The following is an 11589-nucleotide window of genomic DNA, read 5'->3' on the forward strand; positions in this document are numbered from 1 at the left end:
TCATCTGCACATCCTCACCAGGGACTTGTCTCGAGGTCTTGAGGAGAGCCCTGGGTGGGTGTTTGGGCACACACTCCATCACAAACCTGGAAAGAAGGAGAAGACACCCATATGACCCATGGCACCACCAGCACTTGCCACTTCCTGCGGCCACTTGCCCGCAGGCAGAGTTTGGCATTGCCATGAAGGCCATTGACTTCCCAAGTCTACCACATCCCATCCCCAAGGACGGGCCTGGGAAATGGAGTCGCCCAGCGAAGAAGTCCAGGCCACCACGGGAAGAAATGTCATCCAAATTCCTCTGTCTTTCCCCTCAGAGCTGCCTTATGGGAGTGACTGCGGCCTGGGGACATCATCAAGAGTCGCCGCCTGGTGTCCCCAGGACACCCGCAGCGGCACAAGGAAGAGATGCTACCTTGGGCGTTGGCATCAAAGAGCGGCTACAGCCGCCAACGTACTCACTTGGGAAAGAGGATGACACGGCCGGAGAAGCTCAGTGAGGCCACGGGTACCACTGGGGACACAATCATGTCCAGCAGATGGGGGACCTGCAATGGAGGAACACAAAGATTCAGGACATCCTCAACGTGGTTGAAGCACTGCACACTGGAGGATGCCAAAGACAGCAGGACATCCTCAATGTGGTTGAGGGTCTCAGTGTTGGAGGAGGCCAAAGATGGCAGGACATCCCTCCACGTGGTTAAAGCACCCCACATTGGAAGAGGCCAAAAACGGTGGGACATCCCCCACATGGCTGAGGCACTCAAGTGTCGGAGGAGCTTGAGGCAGCAAGTGTTGGCAGGACCGTAACTCTCACCTGGACCGAGTGGCTGAACGTGTCCTGAGGGACCCCACACAAGCAGTGCCAGAACACTGCCGTGGGACCGCACGCACCACAGAGAAACCAAAATGCTTACCTTGAAGACAACCTTCTCCAAGTTCTCCTTCCCAGACAGCCTCTCCAGGAAGCTGCGGTAGAATTTCACGTGCACTTTCGTGCCTTCGATGAGGAGCACCCCCACCTCCCTCAGGATGAGGGCCACATTCTCCCCCTTCCCCAGGCAGTGCGAGAGGAGGGTCGTGGTGCCTTGGATGCAGTCCACCACTTTCTGCCGGGACACGGCGGCTGCCACGGCCACCTTGGAGTACTTGAGGGGCTCCATCTCCTTGTTGCCTGGAAGAACCACAGGAGAAGGATGGAGACGCTCACCCGGTGGCCCGTGTCCTACAGCTTGTGTGTCACAATCATTGCATTGCCCCAAAAAAACTCAAAACCACTCAATTATTGGACTTTGGAGTTGCTTCAGAGAAGATGACCGTGCAGTCAGCCATCTTACCGGGCAGGTAGTCCTTGTTGTCCATCAGGTTGTGGACAACAGCAAGGTTCCTGGCCAGGTGGAACACCGGCTTCTGGATAGTCAGGGTTTCATCTCCGACCTGGACGCGTTCGAGGACAGTACCGAAGGAGCCAAGGGTGGGAATTCGGACGCCCTGCAAGTGGACGAGAAGGGTGGGAGGGTGAGGACTGGCTAGAGGGAAGATCTGGAGGTGACCTCCCCCATCCAGGGATGGTGCTTGAGGCTGGATCCTGCCCTCTCCCACCGTTTGGAGGCACGAGCTGGGCGGTGGGGAGAACTTTGGGGAGGAGATGTTGAGTCCTTCCCCTCCTCAGGAGAAAAAACCAGCACTGGAGTTTGGGCAGAACCAGGACGAGGCCATCCCGGGGGGGTCTCCAGCGACCTGGATCAGCCCTACCAGAAGTGACACCAACATTGCACAGGCCCCGTTTGGCCATCAGTGGGGACTTTTGGGGTGAGATTCCTGTTTTCTGAGGAGTTGAAGGGTGAGAGCAGGCCACGCCCCAGGGGGATCCCACCACCCCTCATGGTGCATGAGGAGGACGCGGGTGTTGCACCACCTTGTGGAGCAGGAGTTGGTCTTGAATGTAGCCAGCCACTGCATCCCAGACGGCCGTTCGCTCTGAAAAAACAAAGAAGAACCAGGTCAGGCCCCATCTCCACCAGCTCTCAGGTCCACCCCAAACATCTCCCCCTTGAGCCGCGACGCGGTGGCAGACGCCAAGTGTCAGGGCTGGCTCCGAAATGGTGACAAGCCCTTGAGTCTTGGCTGCCGGAGAGGTGGCTGCGGTTGGCCGTACCTTCAGCGGTGACGCTGGACATAGCGAAGGTGTGCTCCATCCCATCCCAGAAGTCCATCTTGGTCCGCCTCACGCTGGCAGGTCGGTTCTTGGTGGCGACAGCCATGTTGGAGGTCATCTTATGGACGTTCCTCCAAAGTGTGGGACCCACCACCCGGTGGGCCCTTTTATACCCCCTGAGTGGGTGTGCCACGCACCTCTTGTGACATCAGGGTGACATGTTCATCGCTGATTGACTGACCGTGGTGACACGGCAACCGCCAACCTCTGGTGGGGTGGCCATTAGCAGGGAGAGCTTCAAGCAGCTCAGGATGCTCCAAGCCCCGTCCAACCTGACCTCGGACCTTCCAGTCATGGACACACAGATTGGTTTGGCTTGGAGGAGACATTTGAAGGTCCATCTCGTCCAACCTCCCCTGTCTTCGGCAGGGGCATATTCCAGTAGAGCAGGTTACTCAACGCCCCATCCAACCGGACCTTGGATACATCCACTCAGACCCACAGAATGGTTTGCATTGGTTGAGTTGGATTTTTGGGTGGTTTGGGTTCCAACAGACCAGGTTGGTCCCAGCCCTGTCCAATCTGACCTTGAACCCCTCCAATCAGACTCATAGAAGGTTTGGGTTGGTTGAGTTGGATTTTTGGGCTGAAAGGTTTGGGAACCAGTAGAGAAGGTTGGTCCCAGTCTCATCCAGCCTTACGTTGGACACTTCCAGTCATAGACCCACAGAACGGTTGTGTTGAAGGGGACCTTTGAAGGTCCATCCAGTCCAACCTCCCCATCATCGGCTGGGACACCTTCCAGTAGACCAGGTTGGTCCCAGCCCCATCCAACCTGACCTTGAACACCTCCAACCGGACCCAAAGAACAGTTTGGATTGGATTTCTGGGTGGTTTGGGATCCAGTAGACGGGGTTGGTTGCAGCCCCATCCAACCTGACCTCAGACACTTCCAGTCATGGACCCAAAGACTGGTTTGGGTGGGAGGGGACCTTGGAAGGTCCATCCTGTCAAACCCCCCAATCACTGCAGTGGCCGAGAATAAAAGTAGTGCCACGAGTGGGGCGGGTGCTCCTGCGTTATTGTATCTCATCCTATTGTATTATTTTATCTCTTTCGTTTATTTTGTTTTTTCCTCTTGAGCTGTTGAGCAGAGATGGTTCTCGTGCTCTCTTCCCATCTCGGGGGGGTCGTTGGGCTGCGGCGTGGGGCTGCAGAGCCCGGGAGGAGAGGACAACCCCGAAGAAAAGGTCCCCTTGCCGCCCTCCACCAGCAGCGGTGGGATGGGTGCAGGGACCCTCCTGCCATCGGCTTATCCCGTCCCCTGCGGGAGCCTTTTTCTGCAGCAAACCGACCCAAAACGACAACGGCACGTTGGTGCTTCTTGCTAAATGGGGAGGGGGGAGAAAAACAAATCTATCAGTTTGCTCTGTAAGGATGGAAGCAGCGCATCCCCAAACAGGGCCAAAATCAGGCGGCTTTTACAGGATGGGGTTTTGCAAAGCTGCTGGTGCCAGTGCCCCATGGTGACGGTCAGAGGGGGAAGAAACTGGTTGAGCCCTTAAAAAGAGGAAAAGAAAAAGGCTCAGAGGAAGGGAAAGGTGCAGTGCCGGGGTTTCCTTGCTGCTGTTCCTCCGGGATGCCCGTGCGCATCCCCTCCACGCTGCCCTCCGGGCAGGACCGTGCTCGCTGCTCCGGCTCTGCCTCCCTGGAGGGGAAAGGTCCCGGCGCAGGAGAGTCCCCATCTCTCCCCCCTTCCCAAAAGAAACTTTAATTACCGGAGAGGTACATTATTACGCCGGTGACCCACAGTGGCTGTGGGGCTGGGGGGCTGTGGTACCAGCCCTATTGCTGCCCTACCCTTAAAATGGAATTATACACTTCTAATATAGGACAATTTGGTTTTCTTTTTTCCATTTTGTTTTCCTCCCTGTAAAAGGAGGGAGCGGGGCTGAGCTTCACTCCCTCCTGGCAGGGACCGGGAGAAATGAGAAAATCAGGATCTAATTTCTCATTTTTCAAAAAGTCTCCATCTGACTTTCAGAAGCTTGAGACACTGGCGTTTTAATAATTTCAGTATGTTATACAGCAGAAGGCCAACACTTTTGTTAGATTCATGAAAAAGTTAAGAGCCCCTGGGAGATAGCCTCCCAGCCTGCAGTTCCTAGACACATCCAGCCTTACTACAACTGTAATTGAGAGCTGGAAATCTTTTTGCTGGTTTGTCCACTGCACTTTGGCTTGTGCTCAGTAGCACTCCAGTGTCATATGCAAATCTATAGCCTGGGATGAGCCAGTGACTTGGAATCCACCATGACGCAAGCTACAGCAAAGACACACAGATATGCACAGTGAACATTGTACCTCTGAGTGGCTGCCAAACCTAGTATGCTAAGGGAATTAAGGCAGAATCTTACTATTGACAACTAAGCATTGCTTCAATCTTGCAAATGATGCTTTTTTTTCTCTTTTTTAACCTTCTTGCTTTAACTGACATATCTTGATATCTGTAGAAACCCGATTTCTTTCCCAGAAAGAAAGAAAATAGGACTCTGGACAATTAGAACATCTTCCTACTAATAGTAGAGGATGAACAGGACAACCTGCTTACACTATATCCTTCAAGCCACTTCCCACTGCTTAGGTTCATCTTGTATACTAATTGAGACCAGGCTCGCTCTTAATTTATTTTTTAAAAAGCCATCTCCTTATACAAAACATGTATTAAGCAAGAGTCTGCAATTTACCTTGGGCTGGTCACATCATGGGTATTATGGAACAACTTCTGTATCTTGTTGCTAGAAACAACTCCCACTTTCACCAGGTAGGAATAGGCTTCCACGTGAAAAGCCCAGAAGTGCTTCCCTTTGGCAATCCCAGTGTCGCCAATGATGTAATCCAGGGTTGTGTAGCATCCGGCCTGCATGCGCTCAGACCCCAGCAGTAGAGGAAATCCAGCCCTACTTTCCACAGAGGTTCTTCCTGGGTTCAGCAGGAGATGTTCACTGTTGTACCCGCATTTGTCATCAAAAAGAAAACTGAGAACTGAAAAACAGCATCCCAAAAAATTTTCTCTTAGTTAAGTATTTCTGTGCTTATAAACTATATTTTAAGTCATGCTGGCACTAGAATTCCTCGCTTTTAAAGGCTACCAGGAACATTACGCAAGCTAACACAGTCTCAGTATGCTACCTACTTAACCTGTTTGTTAACAGTGCTTTTAAACATTTATACAACCGGTAACAGTGTAGTAGAAGTCTGGGAGCTACTGGAAACCACCTACAGCTCTTAACACCACCAGCAGCTCGTGGACATAAGAAAACCCAATACCTGGGGCTGGAGGCGTACGCAAGATAACTTCTCGGCTCCAAGGGCTAGAGATGGATCCTTTATATCCTCGAACTCTGAAGGCATAGCTGCTGTCGTCATCGAGATCAGATATTACTTTGCTCTTGCTGCAAACTTCGATCTCCTGCCACGTTGTACTCTCCTCTTCTCTATTAAGCTTATGATACTCAAGAACATAGATATCAGCTGAGTCTGTCTTCCCAGGGCATTCCCAACTGATCAGAGCTTTGTTGTACATTTTGCTCTGCTCTTCATTGATTTCTGGTATTTCTAGACCTGGAATGACAGAGATTCAGGAGAAAAAAACCTCAAATGTAGATACATGTTGTTTTAGAATTAAACACAGAAGCCCTTTGTTGAGTGGCTACAGCACTGGGGGGACAGTGGGGGGGGAAATCTGACTCAGTCAAAGAGTGCAGATGAGGATGGGTCTGTTCATGCACTTAAATCCTTTCTGGTTTTACTTTGAAAGTTGTATTATTTATTTTTGCTGGCAACTAAAAAACCATATAAAAACCTATTCTTTTCTGTCGTGCAATCACGACAAAAAGCTGCTAGGAAGACCTAGTATTACTTAACTACAATATTTTGGAAGCCAGTGTAAACTGGTTCTGAATGCCATGGCATCTTAGCTTCTTTATCAAAGCTGAAGCTAGCATTGCTGCCAGGTAACGCCTTGTGAATCACAGAGGCAGAAGGGACAATGCAAGTCACAAGATTGAGTTCTGCAACTGCAGCCCTGCACAAGTTTTGCCTCTTTCCAGAGAAGCCCTTAAAGCTATAACTCAAGAAAGACGTGATGCTCTCATAATTTGCCATTGGAATGGAAGGACAAGTCACCAAGGATCTCTTCTTGCTTGGCTATGTCCATCACAAAGTCCTCGAAAGTAGTTTCAGCTGCTGGCTTGAAGCTCTTGAGAGATTCAGTAGCTTTTTGGATTCTGAAAGCACAGAAGCAGAGGGATGGCAGAAGAGGGAAAAAGGAATTCACATGGGTGCATTCCTTAGAGCAAAACCGCTAGGTTTTGCTTTAAAAAAAGTTCTCTTTTCAGGTACTTACTCATGTGTCCCAGAAACTTGTCTCTCTAGACAGAATTAAAATGCAAAATTTAAAGGCCTTTTGTACATCAGTGTAAAGATAACTAACAGGGAATCTTTTGGTTGGCAGAGCATTTTAACAATTTGGGGCATTACATTCAAAGAACAAAATAGGTGTGAAGCGCTAATGGAGCACAACTATTCAGATCAAAGAGTTTAAAGCCAGAAGAGACCTGTTAGATTAACTTGCAAATACCCGATGCAATCTCTGAGCAAAGGACTGTATCAGTGAGCTGAATGGGTTACCCTTCCACTGCAGTCCTACTGAAGAAGGCTAGGCGTTGGCGCAGGACAGAGCCCCTCCTCTGGGCTGTTTTTTAACGCACGCTGTAATATAGGAATTTCTACTGAATGGTACCGGGACCGCCTCTGAGGCTCTGCAACACAAAGTACTTGCATTCAGTACTTTCCTAGCAGGTGTCCAAAGAATATGACTGACCAGACATCCCTGGAACAGTACCTGTACCTCGAACGGAAGATAATTAATAAGATACCTGACGTGAAGTTGTTTTGCTGTTTGAACAAAACAAGATGGATCGGTTTCTTTAAGCAGTTCTTGAGCAAGTCCTACAAGGCCATTATTTTCCAGGAGCCCTTGAGATTCTTCTGCTTGTGTTTGCAATTTTTCCAGCCTTAAATTCTTAGAAGCTTCAGTTGCCCTAAGAGCTGCGGATTTCTTCTCTTCCAGGACATGAGATAATTTCTCAAAACTCTGAGATGCTTCTTCTTTAGCTCTTTCACTGTTGCACTAGGAGGGAACAAAAGACATTTTAGACGGATCCCACAGCACTGTGGCTGTGTACAGAAATGTACTTAGGGTTGTTCAAGAGATCAGAGCAAACTAGTCATCTGTTTGACTGACAAGACTAACGAGCTTTGTTATGCTCTTCAACACTGAAAATGCAATCAGCACTGCACCCAAGCTAGTAAGCGTCTCCTACGTTAACACAGAGAGGAAAGAGCAGGAAATTATTCCTCCGATTATGTATTGAGTTACGCACAGCATTTGTCTAAATAGTTCATGGAAAAGCACTGTAAAAGCAAGTCAGCGTCTGAAGTCTTCATGCCCAAGACCTAGGTGCTCTTCCACCTTCCCCAGTCACCCTGAACTGGGAGTCCAGCCCAGTTTCTCCCCTATGCCCTGTAGTGCCACCTCTGATGAGTGCCCTGGATTAAAGGAACTATGAAGCACAAAGGCCATCTGCAGCAAGATACAGGCAGGGCCAGGAGCTCCTGCCAATTTTTGCCATTGTGTTTTTCAGCTCGTATGTGAGCTCCCAGCTCTGACTCTTCTGCAGGGAGATTTTGCCCTTAATTCTGACTTCACTGCAACATCCTCAAGGTAAACAGACAGCATAAATTGTGCAGCACCACTCATATGCAAGAGCTGTAAGTCTAACCCACCTCTCTTTGGGTAAGGTATCAAATAAGCTTTATGTCAATTAAATTCACAGCAGCACCCAAAACTTAACTTCCCTCTGTAGGTTGCCCAAATTTCCCACACTGTCAGGATTAGGTCTTACCGTCTGTGACTCAGAACCAACACAAACTGTTCAGAAATGGTTTTGCTGGCTAACAAAAAAAAACCCCAAAGGATCTGGAACACTTCACTGTTCCATTTGGAGTCCCTGCTGTGTCCTTGCGAGGTCCATCCCCAGACAACCCACAAGCCACTCTCACCTCTGTTTCTTTCAGCAGCAGATCCAGCTGCGTGATGCGAGCTTTCACCTGGCTCTCCTTACTGATGAGGTACTCGATATCTTTTGAAAGCTTCTCCTGTTAAAATAAAACAGCAAACTGGCAGGCAGAACAAGGGCATCCCACCCAAACTGACAACAAGCACAGGTGGGCCACCCAGCCAGCACTCAGTTTCTGTAGTTACGAGGACAAGAGCCTGCCATCAGTTATGAGCAGCAACCCTGCGGAGAACTGCTCAGTGACCCGCCATGACTGGCCCGGGACATCAGGCCACTGCCATGTGCAGGACTGGTGGCACAGCCTCTGAGGAGAAGAGGTGACAGCCTCAGCTGGCTCATCCTTCCCCAGCCACAGCAGTCACCTTCTCTCTTAGGCTAGGAACACGAGTCTTCAAGACATTACCAGAACTAATAGAAAAGCCTCATAGGTTATTAACTCATCTGTAGTAAGGTTTGCTAGAAAAATGAGTGGTTGGAAACTTGAACTTAGGAGTGTCTCTGCACTTCCTTAGTTGCAAGAGTTAACAGCTGTACAGGAAAAGCCTTGCAAACAGGCGAGGAGGCCAAAGAGCAGAAGGCAGGCTGGGATGGGCTTTTTTTTTTTTTTTCTCTCCTGTGAGCAAGAGAGGAAGCAAAGGAAGAAGAGGAGGCAGCAGCAATCATTCTTTAATAACAAAGCAGTGTTTGCAAGTCTGCCCTGTTGTATGGTGCTTAGGGAATCAACAGCTCTGCAACTTCAAAAACATACAGCGTCCCAGCAGATAACTGCCGATGCAGATTCTTCAGGAGTGCTTCTGAAGTATAAGCTAGCCCAAGCCACAAGGACACTTGCCTTAAAAAAGCCAGATTGTAAACCATTAACTTCTTAAACCTTCTGCATTGGTCAGTACTGATGCACAGTTGGCTAACATAAGGTGGAAGCGCTTTTAAGGGGTTCTGTTTGAAGCCTCATAGAAAATATAGTTTAGTTTCTTAGCCGCACACTATGTCACACTAATATATACATTAACAGATGTTGCACAGCAGCATGCCTCATGACTCGTTCAGTGTCCTCCAAACACACGTCCTGGCATCCTGCCAGGGGAAGTTTGCCCTTAAACCCGAGGCTCAGTGCTCTTCCCCCTTCTTAAGGCCAGGTCCAACAATATTTACTTTTACCTTAAAGGTTTTGTAGGCAGTGCTTATGGTTGTTACTCTGTGGTTTGCATGACATCCACCCGGTTTACATAGACGACAAACAGGCCTTCTGCAGGTTTCACAGTACATGTTTACCCTCTCCATTTCATGTTCTGGACACATCAAAATCTGGAAGAAAAAAAAAGAGAGCAGAGAGAATGCAGGTGTCCTTCCAAAAACGGAGGTGCTCAACAAACCACCAAAACACTCAATTATCCCACAGCAGCGTCTGACTTATCAGTGGGTATTTTTTATATTCTGTTTATCTTCCACCTTTTACATTTGTCCATGCCAGTGAAAGCCAGCAGATGAAAACAAACAGTTTCACCAGGTTTACAGTGAGTGAACCTGTAGCAATGTCTGTGTACACATCACATAGCCTCCATACTGCAATCAACCATTTTGCTAATCCCTGAAGCTGTCTGCACACCTCAAGCTCCCCGCACTCCAGTTCGGAGATGTAAATGCAATACAGAACATGTCCACCCTGTCAAATTTAACCCTGTTCACACCGGCATCTCTTGAAACAGCTATGAACTGTTTCTTAAAGCAAGAGTTGACATAATACTGTAATGACTGAGGTCTAAGCTAGACTCTGACCAGCCACATAGCCATTGCTCTTGGAGCAACAAATGAAACGCAGCCACCACCACCAGTAACAGCCATCTTAAAGACAAAAGGCCCCAGTGTTTCAATTTTTCTGTCTGACTCCAATTACAAGTTGCTCATGCTGAGCGCTAATTCCAGCAACAGCTTAAACAGCACTGTAAAAAACCTGGTGTTCACTAAAACTCATCTTTCAAAAACTGAGCGTGTTGAAATAACTGCTCAAAGAGGGAAAAAGTGCCGCTCAACTCCAAGATCATGCAACAGCTAAAGCCATCTAAAAGGCCCATAAAGTAGCATAAACATGGACACTCAAAGCTAAGGTTGCAGACCATCTCCAAAACCAACTCTCAAGCTCCAAATGTTATCTTAGGCTATGGTGAAAAGCCCAAAGACAAAGGAAATGTTCAGGAAAATTAGCTGTGCAGGCAGACATCTCCAAAAACTGCAGTCATGCTGTTAGTCTGTGGAAGCAGTTTTTCCACAGCAGTGCACAGTCACACCTAACGGAAACTGCACACTTTTATTCATCTCCTCGTGTAAGTAAGAATTACAGCCTGCAAGCTAGAGACCGAAGAGGTCAGCAGATTACCTTGTCTAGTTCTCTCAGAATTCAAGAACAATCAGCCCAGTATCTGCTTCTCCCATCCCCACCACACACGTTACAAAGTGCTCTCCAGTCTGGTTGTGAATGAAAGCGGGTTTATGAAAGGTGGGTTAACCTTGACCAGCAGCCAGACAACAACCAAGCTGCTCACTCGCTCCCCCTCCTCAAGATGATACGAGGGGAAAGATGATCATGGGTCAAAACAAAGACAGGGAAATCACTTACAAATTACCAGTTCATTGCCAAGTCAAGTAGACTCGGATAGTCAGAAACTATGACTAAATATTTTAGACCATTCCCCCACCCCACTTTTTTTTTTTTTTCCCCTAGGCTCAAATTACTCCTTCATTTGCATTTGCATTTCTTCTTCTCACTCCCGCCTGGAGAGGCACACGAGGGATGGGAAATGGAGGATTACAGTCAGTGCATAACACTCCATCTCTGCTACTCCTTCCTCATTATAAGTTTCCTCTCTTCATCACAGGTCCTCTCCACAGGAGACCAAGGTGTTTGTGGCCAAGGGGATCTGTTCTCATTTCTTTCTGTCTTACTTTTGTCCTCTACACTCACAGAATGGGTGAGGTTGGAAGGCACCTCTGGAGACCGTGTAGTCCAAGCCCCAGCTGAGGCAGGGTCAGCTACAGCAGGTTGCTCAGGACCTTCTCTCGGTGGGTTTTGAATAACTCCGTTATTAGAGACTCCACCACCTCTCTGAGACACCTGTTCCAGTGTTTGTTCACCCTCAAAATTCAAAGCTCACTGGGAACTCCTGAGGCTTTGGAAGATCTCCATTGGTGGAGAGTTAACAACCTCTTTGGGCGGTTGCAGTGTTCCAGTGGTTCCAGAGTTTGACAACCTTCCGAGTCTACTCACTGGGAACTCCTGAGGTACAGTTGGCT

General features: G+C 48.7%; 1 protein-coding gene across 1 annotated transcript; it reads right to left on the minus strand.

Annotated features, from left to right (window-relative positions):
* Window positions 1–4901: 4901 nt before the first annotated feature.
* On the minus strand, window positions 4902–9600 carry LOC309685648 (E3 ubiquitin-protein ligase TRIM36-like; the record flags this gene model as incomplete). The annotated part of the gene is made up of 6 exons (XM_082501385.1): window positions 4902–5203; window positions 5489–5782; window positions 6323–6447; window positions 7099–7352; window positions 8285–8380; window positions 9460–9600. Coding segments are annotated over 6 exons (1212 nt in total), but the record flags the coding sequence as incomplete, so codon positions are not given.
* Window positions 9601–11589: the final 1989 nt, after the last annotated feature.

The sequence above is a fragment of the Vanellus vanellus genome (genome assembly GCF_965231255.1).
Source record: "Vanellus vanellus genome assembly, contig: HAP1_SCAFFOLD_506, whole genome shotgun sequence".
Taxonomy (NCBI): Eukaryota; Metazoa; Chordata; class Aves; order Charadriiformes; family Charadriidae; genus Vanellus; species Vanellus vanellus.